Source organism: Manis pentadactyla, chromosome 2 (assembly GCF_030020395.1).
Source record: "Manis pentadactyla isolate mManPen7 chromosome 2, mManPen7.hap1, whole genome shotgun sequence".
Lineage (NCBI taxonomy): Eukaryota > Metazoa > Chordata > Mammalia > Pholidota > Manidae > Manis > Manis pentadactyla.
This window is the reverse complement of record NC_080020.1, coordinates 87,608,507-87,620,998: the sequence shown is the minus strand read 5'-3', so window position 1 is coordinate 87,620,998 and position 12,492 is coordinate 87,608,507. Positions and strand designations below refer to the sequence as shown.

At 36.4% G+C, this 12,492-nt stretch overlaps 1 protein-coding gene across 6 annotated transcripts in view; it reads left to right on the top strand.

The window, feature by feature from the left end:
• Positions 1-9,026, top strand: part of OCLN (occludin) — a 51,816-nt gene extending 42,790 nt beyond the window's left edge. For 5 of the 6 annotated variants that reach the window (XM_036887806.2, XM_036887805.2, XM_036887807.2 and 2 more), the window contains 4 exons: positions 1,831-2,046; positions 4,477-4,648; positions 6,932-6,973; positions 8,315-9,026. In XM_036887806.2, coding sequence (XP_036743701.1) covers positions 1,831-2,046; positions 4,477-4,648; positions 6,932-6,973; positions 8,315-8,416 — 532 coding nt within the window. In that variant the 3' untranslated portion in view covers positions 8,417-9,026. The other variant, XM_057494552.1, reaches the window with a different exon arrangement.
• Positions 9,027-12,492: the final 3,466 nt, after the last annotated feature.

Here is a 12,492-nt window from a genome sequence, read left to right as displayed (position 1 = left end):
GATAGGAGCAGCAAGGGTATCTGAGGGTGTGTGTGTGAGAATAAAACAAACAAATGTTTAAAAAGGAAGAAATTCAAAAGCTACAAAAGGGTGAACTTCCAGATCTGGGAGACTGACTTGGATACTGAGGAAAGTATAAGGCCTGGTTACTTCTTCTGGGCTGTGTGGATTGTGACCTTATAGGACTTGTATCTAAAAGTAGGTTAAAAGACTATTGAGAGTACACATATTGCCTAACTCTTATATATATACTTTTCTTGCAAAGCATTTTTTTTTTTTTTTTTAGCTTTCTTGCTGTAGCAAGTATGTTACTATTTGGTATTTCAAAGGGCTAGAAAGAGGGGAAGTGGCAAACTTCAGGTAAAGATTTCTGATATCAATATCTAATATAAAGTTACGGGAGGAGGCCTGCTTTAATGCTGTGTTTTTTGGGTTTTTTTCTAATTTCTTTTTTCCCTTTAGCTTCCTCTTCCTCTAGCCCTTATCCCCTCAAATAAACCCACTGCATTCTAAAAGTTTTGTTTACCACCTCAAAGCAAGAAACATACCTGGCAGTTTTGGCAGTGTCCAGGAACTTGTTAATCATTGACTCACGGAGAAAGTCTTATTTTCCCTCCTTTAGAAGTAGCATTAACATAGTACACAAAGCCACGTTAACCTGGATAAATGCTACCCCCTCCCCCCACTATACATACACCCAAAGTTTTAGGAGTCTATAAGAAATTAACAAGTGTGGTTAGATATCTCAGGTTATGACAACAATTAGAATGAAGCAGTTGTGGGTCACTTAGAAAACAGAGTAAACCTTGTAGCTAAAAGTCAAGATCTCAATTTCTATAAGTTGAAAGCAATAAGAAAAAATCTTCTGTTTTTAGTAGTTGACTTAACTGCCAAGGTCAGTGTTGGTAAAGTCTCAGGCACTTTCTTTGTCTTCCTTTCATTTTCCTTCTTGCCCTTCTCAAGCTCTGCTACAGGAGGAAGATAAGCTTTGCGTTTATGCTACTCAGGTAGTTTACAGTTGCCACAGCTCTTGGTACTTTATTCTGTGTGAGGTTTTGTTTTTGTGGTTGTGGCAGAAACATATGCAATTCACAATCTGATGCAATATTAAATGATTGCATTCGAAAAATAAATGGAATGGTAACCCTCTGCGTGGCTATTCTATTCGTCCACATGGCTTCAGGATTAACATGCAATTTAAAAAAGAAATCTTAATGGGCTCTTCCATCTATTGTACTATAAGGCTTTTTGGCTTTTTGGGTTTTAGTTTAAATTTTTAGGTTGTGTTGTTCTTTTTATCCCCCCAAGATTGTATCTTGAAAAGAAAATTGACATGTAGGAGTCTAACACTAACATGACAAAGAGTTTATCTTTGAAAGTCAGCTTCCAAAGGTAGATATGTGGGGTGCATTCTTCTTCTCTATTCAGCATTCCATGGAACTGGAAGAACCTGTAGGAAAGAATCATGGTTGTATTTTCCTGACAGCTTTGGTGGAGTAAGCCCCTGGTACAGGTCAGGTGAACACCTCTTCCTGATCAGCCTGAACATCCTGAAGTGAAATATTAGATCCATTTTACTTAGAATCTGGCACCCTCGCATTGGAGCCCTAAAGCTGCTGGTGTGTCACACAGGATCGGAAGCAGTGCTAAGCTGGATGCAGGCAGCTGGGGGTCTGCTCACTGCTGAGTGCATGAGCTGCCTGAGTGAGTGCATCTACTGAAGTGAAGGTGCTTCTCAACTTACTGTTGCCGCTCTTTGTGATCACAGTGCCCTGGCAAAGGGCTGTAGAGTGCCCAGTGATCACTGACAAATGAGTCCTGTTTTATTAGGGTGCCTGAAGTGGTTCAGGAGCTTCCCATGACTGCCCCTGCAGACGACGTCAGGCAGCCTCGTTACAGCAGCAGTGGTAACTTGGAGACACCTTCCAAAAGGGCTCCCACTAAGGGAAGAGCGGGAAAGACCAGGAGATCAGAGCAAGACCACTATGAAACAGACTACACCACTGGAGGCGAGTCCTGTGATGAGCTGGAGGATGACTGGATCAGGTACTGTTGCCTCTTGTGCTGGAGCCGCTTGCATATCAGAATATTAGCATGAACCAACCAGGTCTTGGAGTTACTGCCTCCTAAACTGAGGCAAATAATCTAATTTCATTCTTTGCTAGCCAATATCAGAGACATTTTGCTTTTTTCCTTAGTACCCTTTTTTAAAAAACTTTTTTTATTAAGGCATGATTGATACACACTTTTATGAAGGTTTCACATGAAAAAAACAATGTGGTTACTACATTTACCCATATTATCAAGTCCCTACCCATACCCCATTGCAGTCACTGTCCATCAGTGCAGCAAGATGCCGCAGATTCACTATGTGCCTTCTCTGTGCTACACTGTTCTCTCTGTGATCCCCCACACCATGTGTACTAAACATAATACCCCTCAGTCCCCTTCTCCCTCCCTCCCCACCTGCCCTCCCACACCCCTTCCCTTTGATAACCACTAGTTCATTCTTGGAGTCTGTGAGTCTGCTGCTATTTTGTTCCTTCAGTTTTGCTTCATTGTTATACTCCACAAATGAGGGAAATCATTTGGCATTTGTCTTTCTCCACTGGCTTATTTCACTGAGCATAATGTCCTCCAGCTCCATCCATGTTGTTGCAAATGGTAGGATTTGTTTCTTTCTTATGGCTGAATAGTATTCCGTTGTGTATATGTACCAGATCTTCTTTATCCATTCATCTACTGATGGACACTTAGGTTGCTTCCATATCTTGGCTATTGTAAAAAGTGCTGCGATAAACATAGGGGTGCATATGTCTTTTTGATTCTGAGAAGTTGTATTTTTTGGGTAAATTCCAAGGAGTGGGATTCCGGGGTGAAATGGTATTTCTATTTTTAGTTTTTTGAGGAACCTCCATATTTCTTAGTATGCTCTCATAGTAAAGATTGACATGGTGGGGATATATTTGGCTGTAACCCTGTCTTAATGCTCAACTCACCACAGAATGGCTAATAAACTTCACCAGTGCTCTTATTTTTACTAGTCACCCTAGAGAGGTCTTTCAAATAAATAAAATACAATATAAAGGAACATTGTTGTACTGAGTATAAAACTCCCAGCCCAGTGCTATGGCTTTCCTTTGGCATTTACTTTTAAGTTAAGCTTTCATGATGAGACGAGGGATTCTTTTAAGTTTACTCCAAAGGACTTCAGTAGACAGTATTGTAAACAATTAAGTTAACAACTGAGTGTTCTCCAGTTGTGGCCAAAGGTGTGGATAAATTCGTTTCTGTGTCAGTGCTTTTGTTATAGCCCATCCTTAACTGCACCCTTGTGTGTGGTATGCAGCATTTCTGTGCCTGAGTATTCTGAGGAATGGGACACAAAGCAGGAACATTTGCGGTATAAATGCTGGTTGCTCAAAGCACTGCTTCTCAAGATGTTAGAAGGGATGGGTTGGGCATGTATAACTTGAATCCCCTTCTCACTGGTGGTTCTTATGCCTCAGCTTCCCCTCTCCCCCAATGAGTGTTTGTCCTAGTTCAGCCATCTGTCAGTAAAATATTTGCTTAATTTGATTCATGGACGAGTTAAATGAAAATTTTTTGGAATTCTGAACTCTTATTTCCCTTTTGAGCAGGAAGTCATTTAATTTCTCCCCCTGTAAAATAAAGATACTAAGTTTAAATCTAAAATTTGAAATTCCCTATTACTATGAAGTTCCTTAGTACTGTGAAACAATTCAGAATATTTCCTCAGTGGATTATGGGTTAATGGCATCACGTTCATACATAAAGAACAGCTGGCATATTGAGAGATAGAAGTGATGGAGAATTTCAGGTTTTTTCCCATAGTTTAATGCATGGCCAGACTGTTTTTACAGTAAGCATATGCATTTTTATACATGTAAATTTTAATGCCTACTTTTATAATCAAAGGACTTAAAATAAGCTGTTTCTACTTGGGAAAAAGAACAAAACCAAAAACAAAAATGAGCAACCCTGAAACAGTCTGAAAACTATAGGCAGTGGCAGAGAACAGCTGGTCTCCAGTCAGCTGTGCTGTTGCTGCAGTGATGATAACAGACTCGTCTTCCCGATTTCCAGTTTTAAGAGTCTATACTGGGTAAGTATTCCATTATTGTGTGGTATTATATATTCAGAATAAATATATAATACCAGAGTATATAATAAACATATAATATTCAGAGTTTCTATGGCTTGAACCTTAAATTTCATAAATGATTTTCAACTTTATCTCAAAATTTTGAGGGATAGTTTTTTTAAAAAAACATGAGCAGTGATGTGTTAAGTATAATCTATCCTTAAGAGAACTTATTTGCATCTAACTTCTTCTCCCCATAAGCAACAAAAGGAAAACAGAATGTTATTCTCCACATCTCACCAGCATTATCATCCCTGGATTTGACATCTGCTAAGGATACATAAGCAGTCATTTTTCTCACTTGATTTTAGGGAATATCCACCTATCACTTCAGATCAACAAAGACAACTCTACAAGAGAAATTTTGATACTGGCCTGCAGGAATATAAGAGCTTACAAGCAGAACTTGATGAGATCAATAAAGAACTCTCTCGTCTAGATAAGGAATTGGATGACTATAGAGAAGAAAGTGAAGAGTACATGGTAAATTCAAACCTGATAATTACATATAACTGTATGGAGATACAGTATCCTTTATACATGTTGATACACCTTTGCTGGTAATGATCAAACAAATTAATTTCACTGAAGAGTAATTGAAAGTGAGTCTTGGTTAAAAGTCTTTCCTAATTAGTGTGTACTAATGTAGTTAAGGATTGGAAAGCAATAGTCTATGTACATATATCCCTTCCTATTAAAAGAAAGTAGCTATATTACATTTTCGATTTATAAACACAGTTCATTCTTTCTGTAACAAATTAAAACAATACGGAATTGCATACAAAGAAATAAATTGCTTTGAATTCCACCACTGATTGTCACAAAAGTATTAGCTGTTAAAATATCCCCTCCATGCAGAAGTACACCTAGGTACACAGTCTTCAATAAGGAATCATCGTAAACGTTCTAATTATATCTTTCCTGCTTTTTTGCTTGGCAATAGTTTATGGTTTTGCTTTTTGTTTTTCCCCCTTGATCACCCAGCTGAGGTAGTGTTTGTCTGTGTGAAGTTGCTCTTCCCTGTTTAGTACTCCTTTCCATACTGTACTCTTTGGGAGGAAATCACTATGCGTAGATCACACTTAAGGAGCGGACATCATGCTCCAGCTCTTGAAAGGCAGTGTGCCTTCATGAAGTATTTGGAATTCTTCTGCATGGGAAATAGTTGCTTCCTCCCATTCACTTACTGGTTAGTCATTTATATTGGTATGGCCTCAGGCGTACTATTTTATATACACTATATATTTTGCTCAAATTGTTACAGCTTTGACCATTGGGAAACTCTTGGCAGCTGTCTCCTGTATCTTTTTGACGTATTCCCATCTTTGTAAGGGTTTTTCTTTTTAGATACTTCTGGCAGTGCTTATACCCTGCTTTTTAAATTGAACAGTAGTTTAATGGTTACCGATTCATGTCAATAATGAGATTGCTTACTGAAAAGTGTTTTTACGTGTTAAAAAATTGCTACAATTTTTAATTTTATGGTTGTACTCTAATTTTATGAGTCATCCTCTGTGAATAGACACTTAGGTATGTCTACCCACAACAACACACATAACCTCCTTTGGTAGCACCTGTAATACACTAGTGAAACTCTCCATCTTTGCACACTTGTCTGCTGATCTGACCAGGACAAATTCCAGAATGTGAAAGTGTTGAGTCAGAGGTTAGGTACATTTAAATTTATGTTGTAAAATTGCCCTCCAGAAAGATTATAGCAACTTTATTGCCCCTAGTAATGCTCTGGAGGGCTCATGACCCACATCTTACTATTGTTTTGTTCCTGGAAAATCACTGCTTTGTGTTTTAGATATTAGTAATTAAACTTTTTTTCATCATATCATACACTTACTGGAGCTTTGTATACATTTTATGAAATACTGCCATTTTAAATTGGGGTGATCTGTTTTTCAGTTTTGAAGTATTTGTTTCTTATATAACTTGATTTATTTATTGCTTTCTTCTATGTCTTCTGTATGGTGACCTCATAAATCTTTCTCGACTCGTTGAACATTTATTGTTATTGTGTCCTTAATAATGCAGAAGTGCTGAGACTAGACATAAAGTCCTGTGTCTGCCTTCAAAAAGTTCATACTGTAAGAAGGAAACTGACATCTAAACAACTTAGATGGTGTGACTAATGATATATTCATGTTATGTGTAGAAAGTACTATAACTTCTCAGACAAGAAATAAAGTTGGCTATGGCCCTGGAAAGTTTAGGGAAGCTTCATTGAGGGGTAACCATTACAAATTCTCCAGACAGAAGTGGGGACAGGTGCATTAATAGAGTCATAAGGAGAGCATGATAGAAATCTGGAAGCATTAACATGCTTAATTTCTTAAAGGAGTTGCAAATGATGGACATTAAGTCTGGAAAGGGAAGAGACTATATTAGTAGAGAAGTTAATGGGGAGCATAGACCAGTTTTATAATGAGATATAACCTGATTGAGCCGGACTTTACAAAACACCTCTCTGGTGTCAGTGTAGCACATGGACTGGCCTGGTGGCAGGATGAAAGGCAGCAGAACCCTGCCTGTGTGAGTGGAACATGAGAAAGAGAATGCCATAAATTTCTCTTCTTGGGTTCCTTCAGGCCCTCTGCTGACCATAATTGTTCTAAGAGCTTTAAGGCTTTATTGTTTTCATTTCCTGTATTTATGGCATTTTGGGCAGTTTTAGCTCCAAAATATAACATCAGGAGTGTTACTTTTGAAAGCGAAAACACCCCACTAAATGTAGTCCCTTGTGTTTCTCATTACTAGGCTGCTGCTGATGAGTACAATAGGCTGAAGCAAGTCAAGGGAGTAAGTATCCTGGATTGTAAGATTCTTTTAGGAAGAATTTTTCTATGTGTTTGTGATTTAACCTTTAGGATGACTGTGAGTACCCTGTCATCCATGCACCGATTACAGACAGAAAGCCCTATAATTGCAAGATTAAAAACTGTAATTGAATAGATGGAAACTTAATTTCAGTTGTTTGCAGCTATAACACATACTGATTTTTTTTTAACTTTTAAAAAAAGTTGAAGCATATGTACAGAAAAGTACACAAATTCAGTGTGTACAACTTGGTTGATTTTCACAGTGATCACACCCCTTTGTACCTGGCACCCAAATCAAGAAACACAATTCCTTGTACTCCTGGCAACCCTCTCTTGTGCTCCTTTCCAGTTTTTACACCTACCCGGATGTAACCATTATTTTAACTTCTAACATCATAGGTTAGTTTCACCTATTTTGAAATTTATATAAATTGAGTCACATAGTATGTGTTTTACATTTCATTTCTTTTTGCTTAATGTTCTGTTTGTGAGATCCATTCATGTTTTGATGTGGCTATGGTTCATGTATTTTCATTTTGTGTATTTTATGAGTAAAACACAATTTACTCATCTATTCCATTGTTAATGAGCTTTTGGGCTGTTTGCAAGTTGTGGCTTTTAAAACTAATGCAGCTTCAGACATTTTTTGCAAGTGCCTGTGCACATGTGCATCCATTTATAAGGTATATACTTAGAAGTGAAATTGCAGGGTCAGTGGGCAAGTGTATTCAACCCTGGGTTCATAATCTCAAACCACAGTCCTGGTTTGTGCCAGTTTACATTACCATCAGGTAGTGTACATTCCTGTTGCTCCAAATCCTTGCTCATTACTTGACATTGTCAGTCTTTCTAGATTTAAAACATTTTTTATTCTTAAAGAGAATTTATATTAAATTTTTAAAAATTTATGAAGCATCATGATTTTAAATGTAAGAGTTTAAAATTTCTTGTCTCATTTTCTATTTACCCAGTACCCCTTTCCCATGTCAACTGGTATCACCAGTTTCTCATTTTGCTAATTTTTAAGATAAGGTATTAGTAAGAGAGCCAGTGAGTTTTCTTGGTCACTTTGCAAGTCATTAGAAATTAGTGTATCCTTTTTAAAACTCAGATTAGAAGATATGATTGAGCAGAGAGAATCAGCTGCCTATGTGGTTAGAGATATGACAGGTGCTTTATATATGTTACTTCATTTAACACTCCCAACAATTCTGTGTGATTAATATTCCCCCTTTGTTGTTCAGCTCTGCCTTCCCAGTAGCAAACATGTAACTCGTTTTTACTTTTTTTATTTACCTGGTTCATTTTCTTTCCTTTTTAGTCTGCGGATTACAAAAGTAAGAGGAATTATTGCAAGCAGTTGAAGAGCAAATTGTCACACATCAAGAAGATGGTTGGAGATTATGATAGACGGAAAACATAAAAGACAGACAAAGGCAGATGTCACATTGTTTAAGAGATTAAGTATTGGACATCCCTGCAGTGCTGCCGGAAGGCAGTGACTGTGGACTGTGACCTGGGAGGCCAAACCTTTGTGATCATTACAAAGTTTTGGTAGCTTTAACATCATCAGTATTGAAGTATTTTGCAAATACCTTTTGAGAACCAACTGGGCTGAACACTCCAATTAAGGATTTTATGCTTTAAACATTGGTTCTTGTATTAAGAACTAACTATTGTTTGAGCTTTTTAAACCCTTAAGGAAGGCTTAGGAGTGAACTGTGCTGTGAAGTTTCACACCCTAAGCAGTCATGTCTTAATACCTAAGTGCTCTCATTAGTTCACATGAGTGACCTTGTTTAATTCTCCCAAATCCTCCCTTTAGGTAACTGTTTTTTTTTTTTAATTATAGTATCATTGATATACAATCTTATGTTGGTTTCAAATATACAACACAATGGTTAATGGTTACCCATCCTCACCCCCGCTAGTGCAGTTACTATCAATCAAGTAAGATGCAGGTAACTGTTATTTATAATCATTCCTTTTCAGCTGAGGAAACTAGTCCCTGGAATAAAGTCTTTGAAGTGAAACTGCTTGTTTCCTATCTTGTAGTTTTGGTTAAATCTGTTTTATAACTCCATTAATACGGTCCCTGTCCTTTCCTATTTTAGCTACAGTCATTCCACCAAACCCTCTATTGAATTTCTGTGTATATATGATTAAAATAACTTTTATTATTTTGTGTTATCCTGATAATAAAGATCATATAAAAGTAATAAATTGTGAAATTAGAGATTGTAAATATATATTTACTTTTAAAAAATCAAAATTTAAAACTGATTATAATTTTGTATATTTTTAAGTTCTTTTTAATCTTTTAATCTTTTGTGGTTTACATGCATTTTTTTTTTAACTAACTAGGCCTTTCCATTGTACAGTGTATCCAATGACATTTATAATTCAGTTGTGACTTGAATTGTATCTTGAAGGAATGTTCAAGTTCTGTACATATTTTATAAGGTATTAAACCTGGCATTTTCTTTCTATAATATACCTGTTGGACATCATTAGTACTATTAATATTAAGCTGTGGAAAACTACACTTACCAGTTGTATCTGTTACTGTTTTAAACTGTTTTGGGTGCTGTGCTTGTTGCTAGTTTCCCAATTCTTTGACTATAAGAAGGCTGACTTGTTTGGATATAGAATGCAATACCACGAATACCAAAATATTTCAAATGGTGCCTTTAAATCTCAGCACTTTTTTTTAATTCAAATTTTTATCAATAAAATACAATTAGCTGAAAAACTGGGTATATAGTTAGGCAAGTTGTGATTATCCCCCTAGCTTACTATTCTGTTTTTCTGAAAAAATTTTGAAGATTAATCTTTAAATTTTATTATGTAGTTCAGACATTTGTTTTTAATTTTTTATATGCAAGTCTGAATCATTTTCTAAAGATATACTTCTAAATGTTTTATTATAACAGATTCATTTCTTCAAATTGAAGAAATTCTTAATTTTCTATGTGCTGTATACATACTACAAAAGGTAGTTTATGCTTTTCATACCTTTTGTATTCACACCAAATTGTAAGGACTCTCTTGAGCAACTTAATTTTTATGTATGTTAAAATTTAAACTCTTTGTTCTTAGAAGTCAATATACCTAGGTTTATGAAGGCAGTTTTGTCAGTATGTACATTCAACTGAATGCACCAAATCAAATAGCATGAATTTATGTTGTAAAATTATGCCATAAAATTGGGCTTTGAAATTTAAAAAAAAATCATCTTTCAAATATGGTACTTAAACTAATAAACACTTTGTGAGCCAGGATCAGGATTTCTGTTGGGATTGGCATTAACTAGCTGGATGGAACTTTGAAAAGCCACTAAGACAGTTTTCTAGTCTGGAAAATACGAGGTTTAGATTAAATTTCACAGGTCTCTTGCATCTTACGCAAGACCTTCTGTGATTCTTATGCCTGCGTTCTGTTTTTTGCTATAAACCATGGTTCCAAAGTCTGTTGTTAAAGCATCTGATAAAGTCTCACTGCAAAAAGTGAGTCCCTTACATGTGTGATTCTCTGTTAAAAGTAGATAAGCTCAATGTTTTAATTTCACTTTATTTTGAAATATTTAAAGAAATGCAGAGAACTGTAAACTACATGTATCAACTACCCAGAAATAGCAGATGTTAACTTTGTCATCGTATTTTTTTAAATAAATTTAAGTATTGGTATTTATAGTAAAAGTTCCATTATATACACACACCTACATACTTGAAATATTTAATCCTTCCCACAGTCTATTGACATGTAACCACTTCTCATTCTCATTTTACAGATAAGGTTTTACATTTTACAGATACAAGTGATTCAGCTGGTCAACAGATCTATTGTCACATACTAGCAAGTGACTAAACTAGGATTGGGTTCTTGGTCTGTTAGAATATTAGGTTCTATATTCCCTTTGTAAATTGACCTTGTTAACAAATTAATGGGTTGGATAAGGTGGGATTACTCTGATGTTAATAAGATATCCTATTTTAATTTTGAATGCATTTTAAGTACTTAAAATGAACATAAAATGCTTCATAGGAAATATATGAAGTATCTGTAAACACCTGCATAGGTATGCATGTGTAGATTTCTTAATCATGGCCCCAGGGATGTTAGCTTCAGTTGGGTTTGTGAAAGTTCTTCACACAAAGGCATTCTCTCTGATTTAGCAATGGGATTTGAAGTATCTCATCTGGACATTTTTAAAGGCTCAGCTTGAGAAATACAAATTCAAACTCAACCTCCTGACAGCTCCTGGTTCTGCTGCACCTACCATGTAACCTCTCGTGTGAAAGGACAAATAAATCAGATGGAGCACCACATTATCCCTCGTCCTGTGTTTCACGTTGTTAACATTTATTCTAATGGAATAGTTTTCAAGAATAAAAATGTCCAGGTAACTTGGATAACTTTTTAGAAAACACTGTGTTAATGCCAGTCTGGAGACTGAAAAAGAACACGAACACATAACTATGATCATTACTATTCTTTGTGGCTGCAACAAAATGCGGAAGGGTGTCCCCTCAAAATTTCTAGTTGCTACTATAGGACCTGTTTGGTCTTCCCTGCTGTGTTGTCCTATTCTGCTCTGCCCTCCAGCGATTACTTGCTCTGTGACCTTGGGCAAATGACCTTGTCTTCCTGAGGCTCAGGTTGCTTATTTGTTGGAGAGGGATTTGTGCCTAAACGCATAGTTGTTATGAAGGTAGTTCATGTGTGATTTAGCACAGCCTGTCAGAAAGTAAATAATACAGCCAGCTACATGTATTTCCAAAGCTGGGAAATGAAACTTTAAACTAGCTTTTAAAAAGCAAATTGTGTTTTAAAAGTGTATGTGTCCATTCATCTACTGATGGACACTTAGGTTGCTTCCATTTCTTGGCTATTGTAAATAGTGCTGCAATAAACATAGGGGTACATCTGTCTTTTTCAAACTGGGCTGCTGCATTCTTAGGGTAAATTCCTAGAAGTGGAATTCCTGGGTCAAATGGTATTTCTTTTTTAAGCATTTTGAGGAACCTCCATACTGCTTTCCACAATGGTTGAACTAATTTACATTCCCACCAGCAGTGTAGGAGGGTTTCCCTTTCTCCACAACCTCACCAACATTTGTTGTTTGTCTTTTGGATGGTGGCGATCCTTACTGGTGTGAGGTGATATCTCACTGTGGTTTTAATTTGCATTTCTCTGATGACTAGCGATGTGGAGTATCTTTTCGTGTGTCTGTTGGTCATCTGAATTTCTTCTTTGGAGAACTGTCTGTTCAGCTCCTCTGCCCATTTTTTAATTGGATTGTTTGCTTATTGTTTGTTGAGGTGCGTGAGCTCTTTATATATTCTGGATGTCAAGCCTTTATCGGATCTGTCATTTATGAATAAATTCTCCCATACTGTAGGGTACCTTTTTGTTCTATTGGTGGTGTCCTTTGCTGTACAGAAGCTTTTCAGCTAGATATAGTCCCACTTGTTTATTTTTGCTTTTGTTTCCCTTGCC